Below are 20,589 nucleotides of genomic sequence, written 5' to 3'. Positions count from 1 at the left end.
ATTCAAAAAAATTAGTAGGTATTTAAGTGAGAATTTAAAACGAGTATAAATCTTATATCCTTTATCCAAGAGTGTATATTACTTTCTTATCTAGTCATCCTTTCTTGTTCTGTCAATTTTTTAAAAAAAATTATAAAATATGCAAAAGAGTTTATAAATTCTATAATTATGAATATAAGATATACACTATATATATTCAATAGAATTAATACAACAAATTAAAAGTTCAAGTCAAACTTTTTAGGCATAACTATTTTTAAAAGGACTTCATTTACCTTATACACAAGACCTACAACAGGAGATGAAGTTATGTATCATCAGCAAAACACTACTACAAAATGTAATCAAACAACCAACAAAAAGAGAAATAGACAAAAAAAAAAGAAAAAAAAAGACAGTACTAGAGAAGCATACAAGTGCTTTTATAGTAATCACTTCTTCCACATCCCACTGATTCTTTTCAGCATTGTAGTGCTGTTCTTTCTGCTTGCAGATTCATCATCACCCAAATCATCAGAAAAGGGAAAGGTGGTCATCAGCTTCTTCGCGACGGAATGGCTTTTCGAGTCCAATGACTCCGTCCTCTCCAAGAAACCGCCGTTATTGTTGCCCACAGTTAGCACTGCCATGGCTGCCTCCGCAGCCTTACGCCACTGCTCAGCCTGCACTCTAACTCTCCTCAATTCTGCCTCCATTTCTGACTTAGTTTCTAATGCCTTGTTTAGCTTCTCCACTGCAGCGGCCTCTCTCTTGCCGTTCTCTTCAGCTTTCTCAGAAGCTGTTTTGAGTTTCATCAATGCCGCCTCCTCTCTATCTCTCGCCAACTTCGCGTCATTCACTGCTTCCTCGTGAGCTTTGCAATTTTCTATTTCTCGGTTTATGATCTCAAGTTTAAGCTTCTCATTCTCTTCTGAAATGTCCGTCAATTTTTCTTTCAACTTTGTTGCTTCTGCTTTAAGCCCTTCTTTTATGTTTGAATCTAGAGTGGACTCCTTTTGGATCATTTTTTCTCTGTCTAATTCCATCTGCAGCTTCTTGTTGACATCCGATAAGTTGCGAATTTCTGCGTCCTTGTCAAAAAGGTTTGCTTTTAGTAGAATTAGTTCTGATTTAGTACTCTCTAAAGCCGTTTTCAATTTGGTTTCTCTTTGATCAGAATCAATCTTCATCTTTTCCATCGATTCCGTCGCATAATTGATCTGAATTATTCTTAAAATCTGTTCTTCGAAGAACATTATTTCGGTTTCTCCTAACGCCATTCTCAGCTCTTTTGTTCCTAATTTCTGTGAACTTTTCACCATTTCTTCGAGTGATTTAACCCGAGCTCGGGACTCCTCTAATTCTTTAACAACTAAGCTGAAAGAATCCATCAATTTTGATCCGTCAGTTAGTAGAGTATCAATAGTTCCCTTGCTAGCTTCCAGCTGTTGTTTGGCTTCTTCGAACAGCGCTTTTGCATCAGCTTCGGCTTTTTCACTTCCTCTAAGCCGGCTTTTTAGGTCCTCAATAGTTGACAAAGCATCCGCCATATCTTGTTTCAGCTCCTCGAGCTCTAAGTGTTCTTCGTCAAACTGCTTTTCTTGAGCAGCTTGTGCTTTAAGGACCAGCTCAAGTTGCATCCTTAGCCTTTGAATCTCTGCTGAATCGACCGAGTGCTGTTTTTGGATGGCTTCTAGCTCCGATTGCCATGCTCGATCTCTTTCTTGAGAGATTTTTCTGAGTTCGAAGAGCCGGCTTTCCTCAGCTGTAGAAAACTCTTCGAGCTGCTTCTTAGTGGCTTGTACTTCTTGCTGGGCTCGCATTTTGCGCGATTCTGACGAGATCAGCTGATCTTTTGTCTTTTTTAAGTCCCCTTGGAGTTGTAGAAGCTGAGCTTCTAAGTCGGTCATTTTGATTGAGCGCTTCTTCTGAGATTGAGAAAAATAAAATAAGAGAAAGGGCAGAGACCAATTTGAATTTCCAACCTCTTTAATTAAACCGTAGAAAGAAAATAAGATGTTTATCATGCCTGAATTATCACATCCAAGTTCTTTATCTACTATCTAGCAACATATTTCTAGTTTTATATCATAGTAATAGCAGCGAACTCCTTTCTCTTTTACCTGTTAGCTGATGGTTAGTATGCAAATGTAACTATTCATAAATTTCAAAAAAAAAGTTATATATGTAATTGGCTTGGTGACATCCTATTGTGTTACCAGTATCAAAAGAAAGAAACATTTGCAGGTGCATCCCTGAAAATTTATCAATTCTTAATTATCTGAGGATTCGCCTATGCTTTTCAAACACTAGATTTATTCATTTAAATCTTTGTACTTACAAAAGTACCCCCTTCTTAAAAATCTCTTTTTAATACAAAAACAAATTTCCCGTTGAATTAGATGACTCTCAAACTTGAAATATGCATGTTCTTGTAACAAACTGCCCTTCGGAGGAGTACATCTGAAAATTCTGATTACAGAGGAGTGTATGTGTCAATATATGAACTTGAAAAGCAGTATACATAACAGCCCCTTGTAGCATAGTATTTATATAAAATCAGAAATTTTCATGCAAATATAGATCTAACAGAAACATGTTTAGTCTGAATCAGGTATTAAGTATGCGAAATATTTCAAAGTTGTGTACTTGATCCACTTCAGTTAAATATTTTTTGCATAAATTCCTATTGTAGATTCAGTACCTCTCGCTCCAAACTTGTCGGCGACCGACGCTCGATGATCTTAGTACTTCTACCTTCAGGAGATTTAATTGCTGGGTTATCAGAGGCAGAACTAGAGTCAGATCCAACTGCCTTGAACGGACGGTTTGATCGAGGCTGATTAGGAGATGTTCTTTGACGATTTTCGGCAGCACTACCCCTACTTCATGAAAGGAAAAAAAAAAAAAAGATCAGAAAAGGATTATCATTTCTGCATTGAACTATATATCATCGATTGCTTTCGTACAATTTATTCGAAAAGAGTTATGTAGTAAAGCGCATAAAATTTGAAGAACGTAAATTCAGGTAAAAAAAGGGGGGAAAAAACTTGCAAGATGGAAGAAATTAATCAATTCTCATGCTCTACCCCTTCTTCTATACAGATGTAAACATAAGGAATATAAATAAAAAGAAAATATTATCAATGACCCACACTTATCACCAAGCAAAAGCAGCGAGAAATAATGCAAAATTAAGCAAAAATAAGAACCTTGGATTCAAAGAGAATGCTAAAGGCATTGTCTCAAGGCATAATATGATAATACCAGTACAATACACAATATATAAGAAGAGTTTCAAACCTTTTTTTTAACCCATTAAGTGGGCCATTCTCAACCTCAAGAACAAGACAAAAAACCCAGCAATCCCATAAACAGTCAAATCACATGCTTGAGGATTTGAAAAACCAATCTCTTCTTGAAGAGAGGAGAGAGAGAGAGAGCCACTCCTCCCCCACTACTACAATCCAATACATTACAATTACTCACATCCTATCATAGTACACAAACCTTAACAAACCAAGATCTTAAAATAATGCCACATATAATTAGAAAAGACCAAACCTTGTCTTGGGTGTCTGCATGTTTCCTCTGGGTCTATGTATATTGCTCCAGCAACCTTATCCTGCAATAATAATAACAGCCACAGAGGAACAAGACAAAAAATGGGTCAGAGAGAGAGAGGGAGAGAGAAAGAAAGGAAACATGATCAGTGAGATAACTACAAAAGTTTTAATGGGAGAAGAGGAGAGCATGAAGAGATATGAGGACCCATGTTCACAAAAGAGTTGAAACTTAAAAATATGGTAAGGTTACACATGCCATGGACCCTTGGCCACACTTAACAACAAGATAATGTAGCACTACAACTACCAAACTTAAACAGGGAGAAAAGGTAGAGGAGAAGCAATCCCCCTCTCTTTGCTCTCTTTTCATCCACTCAACCCCCTCCTCAAAAAGCAACTACCTAGCCACCATTAGTAGATGCAATGTATTGAAATAAATAAATAAATAAATAAAACCAAAATTAGGATAGAATTTAAAAATAATAATAATAAGAATTTAAGAAATTTGTTACCCAGCCGGGCCCACATGACCTGAGGATGTGTGATATAATTGCTATAAATCATGTAAATCCAAAAGCCACATGCTTTGGGCCAAATGATGTATGGGCCCACCATATCTCTTCTTTACTGAATTAAATTGGATAGGATAATATGAGAGAGTAATGAAAAGAAAGAAAAATTTCTGATGACTCAGAGGTTATTTAAGGTCAATAATTCTTTTGAACCTAATCAGATTGTTCATCACACCTTTTGAACCTAACCAGATTGAATCACACCCTCTCGGATGGGATTTTACAAAGAAATATATTATTTATACATCTCAAGAATTTAAGTGTCCATCGATATGGGCCGTATCCACCATATTGTATCGTGCCAATAAGATATTGGCACAATACAGTTCCCGTGCCGATGGAACAACTTAAAACGCTATATTCTTTAAATTAGTTAATAATTTTCTCAATAAAATATAAAAATTTAATAAAAAAACATAATAAGCAATTAGAATACGTTGTTGCGAAAGAAAATAAATATTTTATATCATTATATGTCAGCACATATGTATTTTTTGTGACCGATGTTCACCATGCTTTACCGTGCCTACAAGTTTACAGACCGATCGCGTACACGACACTTAAATCCTTGATAAATGGGGTCTACATTTTACAGCATTAATCCAAGAATTAGTATAAATCCCCTATAGGCTGCAGTAAAAAAGTAAGAATAATAATAAATAAATGGGATTAATATAGACAATAAAAAATCTGTAATGTAAATTTAATATCTATATATATATATATAATGTATGAGTAGCATTGCTCTTAGTAAGTCCATTCCAGCAAAACTATTTGATCGGATCGTTCTAGAAATGCTAGTTCAGTGAACTAAAGTGACTCGCAGAATCAACATGAACTGTAAATCAAAGAGAAACAACAACTGGGCAAAAAAAAAAAATGAAAGAAAATGAAAAGGCCTCTTCAAAAGGTGACGATTAGAGAACAAATAGAGAATGATTAAAAANACAAATACAATAAAACACTCACTATACATTTCCCTCTTCTCTCAACAACACATTAATAAATCCCATTTAGTATTTAGAGGAGAGGAGACTCACTTCTTTTTCTTTGTAGCTTCTCCTCTTCTTCTATCTTCGTTTACAAAACACAAACCCAAGAAGTTAGAGAGAGAGAGAGAGAGAGAGAGAGAGATACATAAAAGAGAGAGAGAAATGAGGTGATTATTTTATTGTATTTGTATAGGAAAAGTTGGATTTGTCCTGAGCTATAATTGCAGTGACAAGAGAGTGGGCACGAATACGATAAAAGCCAGATTTTGCAGAACCCGACATTTCTATGCGAATGTCCCTACACTATTTCTATGAGGATGGCCTTAGATGCCCTACATTTGTCCGTCCTGTCAATCTAAACCGTCCGATTAAAAAATAATTATTTAATAAGCCACTGAGATTGTAAGAAATTTACGGACTTTTTTCGAAAATAACCCTGTGAATGTTCGTATTTGCCAAACTAACCCCGTGAAATTTTTATTTGTAAAACTAATCCTCCTTTCGCCACGTGGGCGCCACGTCAGGGATTCTTCAAAAAGACGGTGAATCGTTCACCGTATTTGTAATTTTTGTTTAAAAGCGGTGAATGGTTCATCGTCTTTAGAAAACGGTAAACCATTCACCGCCTTTAGTGCAAAATTTCCCTTTCCGCCCCTTTCCCTTTCCACCCTCTAAAGTCCGCCTTTTCTGTGCCCTCGAGAAGACGGGGAACGATTCACCGTCTTATCAAGGACGCCATATTATGGATGGACTTGGAAAGTTTTGCGTAGTGTAGGAATTTGTACTAAAGACGGTGAATGGTTTACCGTTTTATGAAGACGGTGAACCATTCATTGTCTTCACAACAAATATCAAAGACGGTGAACGATTCACCGTCTTTTTGAGGAATCCCTGACGTGGCGCCCACGTGGCGAGAGGAGGTTTAGTTTCACAAATAAAAATTTCACAGGATTAGTTTGGCAAATACGAAATTTTACAGGATTATTTTCGAAAAAAGTCCGAAATTTACACTTGTCGTGGTCCTGAGCCACCTCATCTCCTCGGCAACGTCTATTTTTATTAAAAAAATAAAAATAAAAAATTTACTTTTTTTTTGTAAAATACTTGAAATCAAATACTTTGAAAAACTTATTTTTTGATGAAAAGATATTGTTTGGGGCTCATTTTTATGCAAAATTATATAAAATCACCTTCAACTAAAAACGTAAAACGTAAAAAATAAAGTGAGCATTAACTGCGATGAAACAAAGTTTGATAATTTTACCCAAAAAAAAAAAAAAAATCAAACATCTATATTTGCTTAGATAAATTCAACTTTTTGAATATTAACTTTGTGGTACATTTGGAAGTATACCAAGCATTTTTCATATGCAATAAAATATATGGCAAGAGATTTTGCCATGCATATGTCACACAGAAACCAAAAAAAGGTGTTCATAATACATGTGATCTTATACCTGTTGATAAGATGCATGTGAATAACCGAAAAGTTTTTAAAAAATTATGGGGAACCCCTAAACCAGAGACGGTACTGATATAGACTCCTTAACTATTACTCCGATTTTTCATTTCTTTAAAAAAATAGTTAATTTTTATAACTAGTTAAACTAAAATTTTTATTGAATTTAATAACTCTATTAGTTATTAAGTCTAGTTTCACTTGTTAAAAAGCGATTTGAGTCATTTGATTCCGTAAGATCTTCAACGAATTTGAAAAAAATCTTAAATTTTTTTTACTGTAATCACTTAATTTTTAATAACCAAAAGTTAATGTGATCAAAACAATAAAAGCAGAACGTGTCATTTTAAAATGACATACAACGAAGGAGGCTGTTATTATTCATTTTATCTTACTAAAAAGATACTCAAACTTCAAGAATAATAAGATTTTAGATTTTTTTTTTTTACTTATAAATCTGTTTAATCTTACTTTTATATTTTCTTTTTGAGTATCAGAAGCGATTCTAGAGCATTTGACAGAGAAAATAAAGAGGGGTGTATCGTAATTTAGCATTCTATGTTGTCCTGAAATAATTTGAGTGCACGTACTTAAGCAATATCAAAGAATAGGAAAAAAGTAAAATGGTGTTATTTTCCTGACCCTTGAAGCAAGCAATACTGTTTAGTAAAGTATCATCATCAATGATGGTAAAAGCATCTAAACAAGCTCCATTTATAAATTAAACATATAAAATGGTGAAGTAAAAACAGGTAATGATTATGTTTAATCCATCAAGATTCCAGTATTTGATTAAGTAGAACCGTACGCTCCAGTTCATCAATCATTGAGTAATTTGTAGACTTTTTGATGCGCACTTCTTTTTCTTCTTCTTTTTTTTCTTTTTTTCCCTTTTCCCTTTATAATGTAAAGCCATATGCATTTTCTCTTTCTCACTTTTTTTTATTTGTTTTACATTGCTGTATCCAACAATTTCATGATTCTTTGTATTGGACTGTAGTACATTTAGAATTTTAATTTGCATCCAATATGAAATTCTCACACAAAAAGAATTGTATTGATGAGTAACGGGCTTATTGGAAGGAAGGGGACGTAATCGATAATAGACTTGTTGGACTAATAGCCTGCTGGTAGGTCATTTAGGAGATCATGAATAGTATGATCTTTCAGATAATCCGAATAGACCTGTGTGTTGGAGCGTAAGGTTTTAAGTGTCCGTCGGCACGGGCCGTATCCACCGTGCCGTATCGTGCCAACAAGATACCGGCACGATACAGACCTCGTATCAAAGGCACAGTTCAAAATCCTCTATTTTATAAATTAGTAAGTAATTTTCTCAATAAAACTCAAAAGATGTTATAAAAAGACATAATAAATAGTTAGAATGTTTTGTTGCTGAAGAAAATAAATATTTCATACTATTATGTGTTGGCACACAAAATTTTTTTTGATTGGCACGTATCGGCACGGCTCGGCACACACCGTGCCATACCGTGCCGGTAAGTTTCCGGTACGATTCCGTACCACGGCACTTAAATCCTTGCCTTCAAGATTAAACAACTGACAAACTAATGGGAGTACCTTCGCTTAGTGGAGAGACACAAATGTCATCGCTATTTTTTTTTTTCGCACCGTTTCGTTTCCCCACAACCGAAATCAGTGATGCCTCACCCTTATAACTTAGTTCATTTTTTAAATGAATGAAACAGGCTGCGTGCTATATTTTTTTTTAAAAAAAAGAATTGTTTTGAATATGAAATTGATATTCTTAATGGGAGTATTGGATCCTCTAGCTAATGGAATGAAACTGGTGTGGTCGTAGAAGAATCGAGCCATGCCGATTTAAAAGATTTTGACTAACCCATGTAAGAACCAAATGAAACTGGCTCAAAGAACTGGATGAGATACAACTTCACTATCCAACTGGGAGAAACCTCTTCCGAATCTTTTCAAACAAATATATTACTTAACCAACGCAAACACATTGGTGACTCTTTTTTTCTTTTTTTTTTTCAAGTGGATACACTTTGAAAAGCACCGCTATAGAAGTCAATGGCTAAAATACCGAAACATTTACATAAGTGTTCAATTTTTTTCTTTCTTTTTTTGATATTCAAAAATTATATTTTATCCATTTAAAATTTTAAGTCAATACATTTATCTCCGCTCTGTAAGGATTCTGTAACTATTCCATCTTACTTATAATTTATACCAAAAAAAATCTTAAAAATGATAAAAGTATATTAGAATTTTATTTTTTTATTAGTCATTTCACTCTCTCCATTAATGCAGTAATCTCCTAAAACATTTCTAAATTTTTCAACATACAAAAATATAGATTTTTAAAAGTCAGAAAATGAAAATAGAAAAATAGATATTTATAGAGAGTTCTTTTTTTGTATTTTAACCAAAGTCAATTGCTCTTTTGTATTGGTCTTTATTAGTGAAAAATCTTTGTTAACTAGCTAATCGTGTGTTACTCGTTGACCCGGCCCTGATTCAATATCCATTGTTATCATTTCTTGTTGAATTTGATTTGATTTGATTAAGAAGAGTGTTACATTGTTCTAATGCAAGGTTGCAAACTACATGATTAATTAATTCATAATTATGAGGCCAAGGTCGAAGGAATCTGTGTATACACCACTCCATGGGCCAAAACTATCAATTTATTAGTTGTCACAAGGGGTTTATGATCCTGTGTTTGGTGAAAAAGTCAAATACTAGGATAGCCCAACATGTAATCTTTCCTAAGTTTATATTTTTCTCTTTTAACTTAAAATATAGTCTCGGAATACATAGTTAGAACACATTTTTCTTTTCTAGATAGTTTGGAAAATCAAAAGATCACTTTTGAGGTTATTACAAAAAATATAGATCATCACATTAAAGATAAGAGGAATTGAACATATGAAATTGATTATTAAATGTTGAGGGAATTTAAAATTACCTCTACATTATAATATTCAAAAAATCGATCTAATTAGAAAAATACATAAAAATATATTTAATGGAAATCACGGATGCTCCAAAAGTTAAAGATTTTCACTATGATGCTTTTCCGCTGGTGGTTCTCCCACCATTTTGAAATATTAAAAAAAAAAAGAAGCTCTAAATCACTTTATTTTTTTTAAAGATCTCATTACACTTTCTAGGCCAATTTGCATAAAAAATCCACTAATTTTGGAATTTTGTAAAAGTGGACCACTCTTTTCGATTCTGCAGATTCGGACAGAATTTTCATACCCTTATTATTTTTTCTCTTGTTCTTTTTTTCTCTCTCAAAAGAAGGCAGCGGAGGTGGAGGCGGAAACAGCCAGCCTCGCCTCTACCCCACGCACCGTCGCCCGTGCACTCCCACCCTCCTCGCCTCCGACACCCTTCTTCTCTACTAGGGCACGGCGACGTCGAGACGTAAGCTCTTCTCCTCCACCGTGCATCGGAGCGCCGATACGTCGTCGGAGGCGGCCTCCGACGGCGAGATCGCCTCCGACGACGTCGCGATGGTTACGATAGAAAGTAAGGGAGAGATGGTGACAAAAAAAAATTATAGAAAAAAAAAAGAATAGTAAAAAATAAAAAAAAAAAAATTTCCTATAGAAAAGATCAAAAAATATAGGAGAAGAAAGAAAATGATAAAATTGCACTCTTAAAAAAAATTACACTGTTTAAAAAAAAACTGCACTGTTTTAATAAAAATTGCACTATTTCATATTGAAATTACATTCTTTTCAAATAGACTTTACACTATTTAGTCCAAGATTGCACAATTTAAAAAAAGTTTGCACTATTTCTTCTTCTTTTTTTTTTCTCTTTCTCTCCTCCTCCTCCTTCTTCTTCTTCTCCTTTGTATATATAAACTTTAGGATAAACTTCAAATATCATTCCTGTAGTTTTACACTTTTTTACTTTAGTACTTTATGGTTTAAAGTGTATTAATTTAGTATCACGTGATTATATTTTATTTTTTCGTCAGCTCCTTCGTTAACATTTTGTTAAATTATATACAAAAAACTTTAGATACCCCATTTAAATTTATCGAATATTCACTTTACTATCTTTTAAATTTAACTTTGTCACTGATTTAACAAAAAAAATTAGTAGATGAGATAATAAAAAGAGAAAAATAAAAATCATGAGGTACTAAATTGATACACTGTAAATTACAAGATACTAAATTACAAAAATGTAAAAGCACATAGCTGGTATTTGAAGTTTTTTCTAAACTTTATCAGCAGTGCGAAATTTAACTTTATTAGGCTTCCGATGCTGTGTTTAGTAGACCTGTTCATGATAAACCTGGTCCACGCAATAATTTGTTGTCGTTGACACTGAAACAAAGGCCCCACCAGACGCCGCCACGTCAGCAAGAGAAAGAACAGGACCGTCCTTGTAATTTCGAATAAACCCGAGGGCATATTCATAATTCACTCCCCCAATTCCCAAATGAAGTGCTTCGAAAGAGGGGCCCTCAACGCCCCCCATTACCAGGGCAGTTGCGAAATAGAATAACGCGAGAGCGACAACGACGACCCCCGCATCAGATCTGAAAAAGAGCTTCGTGGAGAAGCGCTTCCCCCCCAACCTCCATCTCCCTCCTCTTTCTCCCTCTCCTCGCTCTTCGATCCGTTCGAAGAGAGATGAAGCTCTTCGATCGGCTTCCTCCCATGGATCACCTCCGATCGGAGGAGATGACCCTCGTGCAGCTCATCATCCCCGTCGAATCCGCCCACAGAACCATCACCTACCTCGGTGAGCTCGGATTGATCCAGTTCCGAGACGTAAGCATCTCTTCCTCCCAGGATCCGATCTCGTTTCGCCTCGATTTGGACTATTAGATCTCTTAGTTTCTTTCTCTTGTTCGTACTTAGCTCGTTTGATTCATACTTGGTCTATTAAGCTGTTTCTGAATCGCGTTAGTATAATTGGATTGTAACTCTGTGGAGAATCGATTGGTTGAGAGTTTTGCATAATTTTGTGGCTTTAAGAGTGAGAAATTAGCTACTATGTATGAAAATTGCTGTGTTGGAAGAAAGGGAGGCGTTGATTCATGTACAAGAGCACATGTTCATTCGAGTTATGATGCCATCTTTAAGATAGCATACATATTGGGCTCCTGTACTACTAGATTCTAATTAGGTACGGACTGGAACATGTGGTGGAATGAAGAGTAGAGCGTGTTGAGATGCTTTAGCATGCACTGTTATTATTTTCTGAATTTAGTTTATGACGCCGATGTGTTTTTCACAACTTTTGGTTTCCTTTGCTGTTGCAACACAAACTCATTACTTATGTGAACACATAACGGTAATCAGATATGAGAAATACTGTATGACCTGGTCTGAGTTTTGTCAATGTATATAGTATCTTTTTTGTATATATTGCAGCTGCTGATCTTCGATTTCCTCCTTTTCACAGTTGAATGAAGATAAGAGTCCTTTCCAGCGAACTTTCGTCAATCAGGTATGTGGTATCTGCTGCTTTGATTCTCTATGTAAAATTAATTTGGGCGTAATTCTGTGAGTGATAGATTGATGACCTTCAAATCTCCTTTAGTGCCACCATCCAACCGACATATTTTCTGATTCTTCTAAAGAAAAGTTTAATTGTTTTAATTCAGATAGACAATTGTCATCGGCAAGCTAATGAAGAAGTCAACAGCGTGCCAATAGTTCCATAATCTACTTCTATTTAGGTAGTTGATGCCTTACCCTGACAATGATAGTAATTTCTCCTTAAAAGTGGGGTTTGCTCTGTGCTTTCTTTTTTCTTGTCCTTCATGTCTTCTAGAGTTGCTACATATTAGGTGTCCATGTGTTGGTGATTGGCTGACTTGGCGTAAGGATCTTTCTGCTGTTGCTGATATAGAATGTTGGTTCCTGTTTTCTGTATTCATCCCAATATTGAATTTTACTTGAAATCAAATTCATATGGTGGATTTGCAAAGCAGGCTAATTGCTTTTTCAGGGCCAGACTTAAAACTAAATCATACGGTGAAAGCCCTCAATCTCGCTTCATGGTTAGGCATTAGGCAACCCCAATTGACATTGTCTGCGCAAGTTGTTATCAGGATTGTCCGCTTGGATATCTCTAAAACTATATGAAAGGAGAGCCTTGAAGCAGCACGGCTCGCTGTCTATGTTTTACGCGTGGGTGGGGCCCGGTGTAGTTCCGAGTATATAGCTTCTGCGTGCCTTCTTTCGGTCCATCTTTTCTCTGCATTGTCGATGCCACCATCCGTCGCCCATACTCCGCCCTTACCTGCTTCTGTTTGTAAATAGAATAAGTTGAACTTGTTTAAAGCACCTATTACTAGAGTGGCATATTTAACCATATAGGCAGACTATATTAGAAACGCATATAAAATAACATAATGGAATAAACAAGAAACAAAATCCCAAGTGATCTAAAATATTTTTAAGAGTACCTCTTCTTCGAATGCAGTGTTGGTGCATATTAAAGTCAGCAGTCATCCAATCTTTATTTTCTCTACTAGGTGAAGAGATGTGCAGAGATGTCACGTAAATTAAGGTTTTTGAGCGATCAGATCAACAAGGCGGGGCTCACATCTTCTCCTCTACCTGCTTTGCAACCAGATTTCACTTTGGAGGAGCTAGAGGTAAATTACTCATCTCTTTCTAAATTTTTCTGCAAATTATCTTATTCTCATTAATTATGAGTATTTAGTATCATATAATGTATCCTCTTTATTTTAGGTACATTTGGGTGAACATGAGTCTGAGCTTCTAGAAATGAATGCAAACAGTGAGAAGCTTCGCCAATCATACAATGAGCTCCTTGAATTTAAGCTGGTTTTGTTAAAGGTAGGTTCTTGTCTATCTCTGCTACTTGAGGTAGTTTCCTGATTTCCTGCTAATTGAATCATTAGCTTGCTCAGAAAAAGTACGGAGCTTTTTTGCTAGTAGGTGCGGGAAAGATATTTCTTTTTGGTCTTATATTTCATTCTTCCCAGAATAAAATTGAACTCTTAGGAAATTGTCAGTCCTAAAAGCTAAAAAAAGAACTGTTTTTCTCCCTTTTCTCTTCTGACTTCCTTTGTTGTAAAGCTTTTGTTTCATTTTGTTCGTTTTGCTTTTTTTTGGCTATGTTTGATCATGATCTAACTATTTCCACATTTATGATTTCACCATTGTTTGCATTCTCGCTTTCCTCGGCAAAGATGCACAATTACTGTTGGCCTCTGCCGATTAGGTTTATTCTGGGAAGTCTGTTTATCTATTTAATAGAGAAAAAAAAGGAACATTTAGCTTAATATAGGTTTTCAAAAATAACACGGTAACTAGCCTTTCAGCTTCAGCTTATTGAATAATATATATGGTGTAGATCCTTCTCATATGTCTTATTCCAGGCAGGTGGCTTCCTTGCTTCATCTCACAATCATGCAGCTCCAGCTGAGAGAGAGTTAGATGAAAATGTATACTCCAAAGAAGAGGATGGGGAGACCGCATCTTTACTGGAGCAGGTATTTTATCCCTCTATTCTATTTTATTCCTAGAGATCATATTGTTCTCATCTTTTATTATAAATGTATTTGTACAGGGTGAGCAGCCTGAGACTTCAAAATCTGGCTTGAGATTCATTAGTGGGATCATATGTAAATCTAAAGCATTAACGTTCGAGAGGATGCTTTTCCGAGCGACGAGGGGCAATATGTTCTTTAATCAAGCACCTGCGGGAGAGCATGTTGCTGATCCAGTATCCGGTGAACTGGTTTGTGAACTCCTGTTTCTCTTTTCACTTAGCAAACCTTGTTGTTTTTTCATGTATGTTGGCAATATTTCCTCTCCTTGATGTGATGGTTGATTAATTTTCTGCTCCATAGATTGAAATTATTTTGACAGAGCTGATCAATTGATTGCTTAAAATAGCCCATAAGGTCCCTTGTGGATGAAATTTGGAATATACTAACCAGAACAACCAACTCTAACTCTCTGTTTTGGTGGCTGCAGATAGAAAAAATCGTGTTTGTAGTCTTCTTTTCTGGGGAGCAAGCTAAAACAAAAATATTAAAAATTTGTGATGCATTTGGGGCAAGTTGCTATCCTGTTCCAGAGGATAGTATTAAGAAGAGGCAAATAATTCGAGAGGTACTTTGTTTTAACCATTTAGACATCATGAACCATTTATTTTACATCTGATGTTTCAATTGCATTCAGCAATAATCTTGTATATTACCTGACCTAGAAGAGAACCCATTTTTTTGGGTAGAGTAGCTGAAGCAGAAGCAAATATAAAATTCTAGCAAGGTATTTTTTGTGGATATCGTATATTCCAGCAATAACTTGCAATGGAATTTGTCCAGGTCACCTTACGTCTATCTGATTTAGAAGCCACTCTGGATGCTGGAATACGTCATAGAAATAAAGCTCTAGCTTCTATCGGATCCCAATTATGGAGGTGGAATATTGTGGTAATAAAAATAGTTGTATTTATCTGAATTTTACTTGCGATTTGTTTCCTTTCTTCTGAGTTTCTACTGGACACTAAAACATATTCTTGATCTGACTAAAAAATGTTCAGATCAAGAATGCCTCGTTGGAGAAGGCTGTATATGATACGAAAGGAGAATGCCTCGTCTTGATAAAAAATGTTCAGATCAAGACGTGCAATTTTATCATTCTCCATATTCTTTTTCAGGTACGAAAGGAGAAGGCTGTATATGATACGCTGAACATGCTCAATTTTGATGTGACAAAAAAATGCCTCGTTGGAGAGGGATGGTGTCCTATATTTGCTAAGACTCAGGTCATACTTTTGTCTTTTAATATATAGTATTATTGGTTTACAAATGAAGACCATGATATAGATACTATTTCTAGTATCTCCTTTCAAGTTTACAAGTTTAGTGACTAGCTGTTTTTTTCTTCTTCTTTTTTTTTTTTTATCACATGGCAGATCAAGGATGCCTTGCAGCGTGCGACACTTCATAGCAATTCACAAGTGGGCGCAATATTACATGAAATGGACGCTGTTGAATCACCACCTACATATTTCAAAACAAATCGGTTTACACATGCTTTTCAGGAGATTGTGGATGCATATGGGTTTGTGTCTGATCCCACTGAAGCATTTGTTTTTACTACATAAGTATGTTGTTTGCTCATGAAGTATGCCTGCTAAATTCCATAGCAATTGTTTTATTGGAAATTATGTGTTTGTTTTTTTTTTGGTTGGGAATTTACATTTACAAAACAAAAGTCTGTCGCTGATTTCTTTTGAAGATTTTCATTTCTGCAATAGACTTTTGATTTCAGCAGTAACCCGCTGAGAAAAGAAGATAGAATTAAGGTGAATATGAAGAAAAAGGAGATAGGAAAAGAAAAGAGTGGGAACCTAACAGTTTCCATCTTAACTTTTAGTCCATTAACTCTTTCTTTTACAGCTGAACATGTCCTCTCCTAATTCAACCATGTAATGAAATTCCGCAAAGTAGGGCTCAAAATTCGAGAAGAGAGCATCAAATCTGTTTTTTTTTTTTCCACGAGTAATTTAACTGACCTTTTAGGAAAGAAGTTGAGGACCAAGTCCATCTCAAAGCAGTAAATATTGTCTAATATTTTAAATCTTATTTAAGTAATCGTTGGACATACAATGATTCAACTCTTAGTTATGATGTACATTTTAATGTATTTTTCCATTTGATGTGTCTTTGTCCATTAGACAGGATTTTCTGAGTATTGATTGTTGGACCCTGTTGTGTTGCAGTGTTGCTAGATATCAAGAAGCCAATCCTGCTGTATATTCTGTCATCACGTTTCCATTTCTTTTTGCTGTTATGTTTGGAGATTGGGGTCATGGAATATGTTTGCTGTTGGGATCTTTGATGCTTATCGCTCGCGAGAAGAAACTTGGATCTCAGGTTTGTGTGGGTAAAAGTTTATACAACTATGGAAGAAACTTTGAATGTAGAATATTACTTAACTTGATTAAGAAAATAATAAAATATGCATAGTTTTTATCTAAATCGCTTAGAAAGAGTGTAACCAATACAGAGCTGATCTGTTGGGTACCTAGAGATGCTGTTGCTGTTTCACTTTTGGTTTTCTGTGCATGTTGTTCGAAGTGATTCCAATCTTTTTAACTTGTTCACTATGCTCTCGTCAAAGTTTGATTACCTTGTGATTCCAATCTTTTTATGGGAGATAATGTTGTTTCTTTTATGTTGTGTCCAATCCTTTGAATATACATTGCACAGTAGTTTTATATTATTGATCCTTCACTAAGGAGGTACGCTGTCTCCATTGACAAAGTTATTTTTGTTTTTATTTTTTATTTTTCAGAAACTTGGCAGCTTTATGGAGATGGCATTTGGTGGGCGCTATGTAATTTTGTTGATGGCATTATTTTCGATATATTGTGGATTGATATATAATGAATTCTTTTCTGTGCCATTTTACATATTCGGCCAATCTGCATATAAATGTCGGGATGCCACTTGTAGGTATGAAACTCTCCTTTTGGTCTCTTTTAATTAAGAAATATATTGTTAGTTTTCTCATTTCTACATAACAATATATGTAGTTTTATTGCTCACGCTTAGCGCTGATGACAAAATTGTAACTGACTAGTGGATGAATACTTGCCTATGGAATCTCACCCAAATATGTTGCTTAAGAACTATAAGTTTACCTATTTTTCTTAGTAATTCTAACATATTTCTTTCATATTACTTCTATCTGCCAAACTATGTCTGTTTTTATTTCACCAACTTAGTTGACTATCTGAAACTTTTTTCATGTGCATCAGTGATGCAAGTACAGCGGGCCTCATAAAATACCGCAACCCATACCCCTTTGGCGTGGACCCCAGATGGCGAGGGAGTCGCTCTGAGCTACCGTTCTTGAACTCCCTAAAAATGAAGATGTCTATCCTTTTGGGTATTTCCCAGATGAACTTAGGGATCATATTAAGCTACTTTGATGCGAAGTTTCATGGAAACTCCCTTGATATTTTGTGAGTGGTCTTATGCTTTGAAATTGATTAAAGTGTTGTAGTCCATTTAATTTCCTGATATTGAACCTTAGTCCAATAGTCCCTGAATTTTCACTTCAACATTTTAGTTCATGAACTTCCCTAGATTTTACAATTGCATCCCTTGATCAGTTCACCTGCTGTGTAACGCTAAGTCATGTGTTCTGCACATGACCTCCTGTCCGTTTACATGACCATTTTATTCCACTTGGATAAAATGGATTCTCCATTCACTTTATTTGCTACAACAGAAAATGGTCCTTTTACAGGACAGGGTCATGTGCAGAGCACATTACTAAATAGGCATTGTATGGTGGAATGCAAATTGCAGAATTTAGGAAAGTTTACAGACTAAAATGGTTTTGAAAAGTTCAGGGACTAAGTCACATCATCAAAGACTGGTGAAAACCTATTCTCCAGTCGAACTGAAAAGATATTTATATTCTATGATCTTTCCGCAGGTATCAGTTCATGCCTCAGATGATCTTTCTTAACAGCCTTTTTGGTTATCTTGCACTCCTCATTATCATCAAGTGGTGCACAGGGTCTCAAGCAGATTTGTATCATGTGATGATTTATATGTTTCTCGATCCAACAGGGGATCTCGGTGAAAATCAGCTGTTTTGGGGTCAGAAACAACTGCAGGTAATAATCAATTTTGAAAGATAAAGAAATGGGCGGTTATTTTTAGTTTCCTTTATGCTAAAGCTTGGTTGGTTCCTTCACAGATTCTTTTGTTGCTTATGGCTGTTGCAGCAGTTCCGTGGATGCTCTTTCCAAAGCCTTTCATCTTGAGAAAACTTCATATGGAGGTAGATCCATTAACTCCTTAGATCTTTGCAAAAGGAATTACCAGCATGTTCGGAATACAGCTGGTGATTTGTGCCAAGGTGCTCGAGTAAATAAATTTAAACAACTTAACTGAAAATTATTCCTTGTCTCTAGCATATTGTTTTCCCTGGCTGGAGCTTGTAGTAGCGGTTTTAGAGTAGAGCTGTTTGATGAACTTTCATGAGGAGAATAATACATTCGCCATGTATATATTAACTATTTGTCGGAATTTCTCTATTCTTTTTCTGTTTTTCTTTGTACAGAGATTTCAAGGTCGGACTTATGGCTTTCTTGGGACATCAGAGACGGATCTTGATGTTGAACCTGATTCTGCAAGACTACGCCACCACCACGAGGATTTCAATTTCAGCGAGATATTTGTGCATCAGATGATACATTCTATTGAGTTTGTACTTGGTGCGGTCTCAAACACTGCATCCTACCTTCGGCTATGGGCTCTGAGGTATGCCTTTTGTTGTTCTTAGTTAATATATTGTCTTGGGACTGGTACTTCTTAATCAATATTTTGTTTTTGCAAATGATACTTCCTTTATTGATTCCCCTGGTATCTTTCTGATTTCAGCTTGGCGCATTCGGAGTTGTCCACAGTTTTTTATGAGAAGTTGCTACTCCTTGCTTGGGGGTGAGCTTTTAACTCAAGACTTAACCTTATACATGGATTCTTTGATGCTTTTCTAGTCCCTGGGCTTGCTCCCTTTTTTCCCCTATTAGTGCAGGATATGTGGATAAAAGGCTAAAATGCTGTTAAGTCCCCTATAAATATGTGATTTTCATTTTTCCCTATTGAATTGTTCAAATCTTTATGTTACATCCTTAAACAGCAATTTTTTTTGCTCCTTTGCCTTGTGCCATCGGTGCTCCTCAGTCTTTTCCTATTTTAGGTGGACAATGTGAAATTCTGGATATTTAAAATGGAGTCTTCTACATTTAGCATTCTATAGTAACTGCATTTCATACCCATCCTGATCTCTTTGGTCATTCAGTTGCCGAGCACCCAAAACTATTTATCTGCTACTAACAAATCTAGCATTAGAGATATGAGAACTATGAACCCAAATTTTCATGATTTCTTTTTTGTATTTGTATTTATACATAACAATGATGTCAACAGGTACGATAACCTTATCATAAGGCTAGTTGGGCTTGCGGTTTTTGCCTTTGCTACTGCATTCATATTGCTTATGATGGAGACCTTAAGTGCTTTCCTCCATGCTTTGCGTCTTCATTGGGTCGAGTTTATGAGCAAGTTCTACCACGGCGATGGTTACAAATTCAGACCCTTCTCATTCTCTCTTTTAGCCGATGAGGACGATTGATCGAATCAAGTGCTTCTGCAAAATCTTTTTTGCTTCTTAGAATTATTCGAGTACAGCAGAAGGAAAATAAGCTTGCGGCAGTTTACTATTATTTTTCAGATGTGAAGCTGTATATTGGACATTGGAGTTCTGAGTCGGCTGTCTCTGCTTCAGTTTCCAGCAAGGGTTTCTGAGGAGAAGTAAATCATCAGATACAGTAGAGAAAAAAAAAGAATTTTTGTATATTTGCGGGCGACATTTAGGAGAATGCGCCCGAATTACTTATAGGTTAGAGCATGGATTGCCTTTTGATGGGAAGCAGGTCTAATTTTTTCAACCGAGATAGAGATCTAGGTTTTCTTAAAAGTAATTTCCCCCCCCCTTTTTTTTTCTAATTTTCTTTTTAAATTGACTGCTCTTTTACTTGACAATATAGAGGGAAAAGAGGCTTTTCTTTTACTATTCTACTCTTATGTTCACGCAATTGTATTGGACTTGTCATGACATAGTGAATTAAAAAACATCCATTCTTCAGTTGCAATCTTTCGTTGACTTGGCAGTGATCTTTTTTTTTTTAAATCCTCTATGTTAAATGCTTTTGATATTGGCAGATCCAAAACTACAATTCCTCCGTTTCAGTTGCTTGTTCAATTCTCTTGTTAAAGCAGAGGCGGAACTCGAGTCAAATGGCTACTAATACGAGTTTAGTATTCTAATGTTTTGACGGATAATTTATTTCGATTTTACCATCATTGGTTCAATACTTCAATGTTGACAAATCAACTACTACTACTACTATTATTATTATTATTATTATTATTATTATTATTTTGATATAATAATTAGGTTTACTTGTTAGTATACTATCTGAAAAGTTACCTC

At 35.5% G+C, this 20,589-nt stretch overlaps 2 protein-coding genes across 9 annotated transcripts; one reads left to right on the top strand and one right to left on the bottom strand.

Moving 5' to 3' along the window:
- LOC109728072 (interactor of constitutive active ROPs 2, chloroplastic-like) lies at nt 219-5,181 on the bottom strand. Of its 7 annotated transcripts, none has more exons than XM_020258362.1 (4): nt 5,158-5,181; nt 3,544-3,604; nt 2,684-2,864; nt 219-1,907 (listed from the first exon to the last, which is right to left on the bottom strand). In XM_020258362.1, exons 2-4 carry the CDS (start codon nt 3,561-3,563, stop codon nt 432-434), a joined length of 1,677 nt encoding a protein of 558 aa, XP_020113951.1. In that variant the 5' UTR covers nt 3,564-3,604; nt 5,158-5,181; the 3' UTR covers nt 219-431. The 7 variants fall into 7 exon arrangements, with proteins under 7 accessions (XP_020113951.1, XP_020113948.1, XP_020113952.1 ...); XM_020258359.1 differs by lacking the exon at nt 5,158-5,181 and adding an exon at nt 3,705-3,922; XM_020258363.1 differs by lacking the exon at nt 5,158-5,181 and adding an exon at nt 3,705-3,922 and having other exon boundaries at nt 2,684-2,861.
- On the top strand, nt 11,039-20,250 carry LOC109728084 (V-type proton ATPase subunit a1). 2 transcript variants are annotated; one of them, XM_020258380.1, is made up of 18 exons: nt 11,039-11,349; nt 11,987-12,031; nt 13,065-13,187; nt 13,285-13,392; nt 13,938-14,051; nt 14,129-14,299; nt 14,539-14,676; nt 14,892-14,999; nt 15,227-15,334; nt 15,485-15,633; nt 16,295-16,448; nt 16,870-17,030; nt 17,336-17,542; nt 18,022-18,205; nt 18,289-18,372; nt 18,655-18,854; nt 18,975-19,034; nt 19,524-20,250. In XM_020258380.1, the coding sequence occupies exons 1-18, from the start codon at nt 11,209-11,211 to the stop codon at nt 19,726-19,728; spliced, it is 2,460 nt and encodes an 819-aa protein (XP_020113969.1). In that variant the 5' UTR covers nt 11,039-11,208; the 3' UTR covers nt 19,729-20,250. The 2 variants fall into 2 exon arrangements, 1 of the variants encoding a protein (XP_020113969.1); XR_002220910.1 differs by lacking the exons at nt 18,975-19,034; nt 19,524-20,250 and having other exon boundaries at nt 18,289-18,450; nt 18,655-18,776.

Source organism: Ananas comosus, linkage group 23, assembly GCF_001540865.1.
Source record: "Ananas comosus cultivar F153 linkage group 23, ASM154086v1, whole genome shotgun sequence".
NCBI classification, from domain to species: Eukaryota; Viridiplantae; Streptophyta; class Magnoliopsida; order Poales; family Bromeliaceae; genus Ananas; species Ananas comosus.
This window is presented reverse-complemented; position numbering and strand designations above follow the sequence as displayed.

What these genes read in the sequence shown, in the direction of transcription:
- LOC109728084 (XM_020258380.1), top strand. Translation starts at nt 11,209, where the DNA reads ATGAAGCTCTTCGATCGGCTTCCTCCCATGGATCACCTCCGATCGGAG. An exon ending in TATGGAGGTGGAATATTGTG is followed by an intron (nt 15,000 to 15,226) that starts GTAATAAAAATA and finishes ATTCTTTTTCAG; the next exon opens with GTACGAAAGGAGAAGGCTGT. An exon ending in TGTCGGGATGCCACTTGTAG is followed by an intron (nt 17,031 to 17,335) that starts GTATGAAACTCT and finishes CATGTGCATCAG; the next exon opens with TGATGCAAGTACAGCGGGCC.
- LOC109728072 (XM_020258357.1), bottom strand. Translation starts at nt 3,220, where the DNA reads ATGCCTTTAGCATTCTCTTTGAATCCAAG. An exon ending in GCATTCTCTTTGAATCCAAG is followed by an intron (nt 2,865 to 3,191) that starts GTTCTTATTTTT and finishes CCTTTCATGAAG; the next exon opens with TAGGGGTAGTGCTGCCGAAA. An exon ending in CGACAAGTTTGGAGCGAGAG is followed by an intron (nt 1,908 to 2,683) that starts GTACTGAATCTA and finishes TCTCAATCTCAG; the next exon opens with AAGAAGCGCTCAATCAAAAT.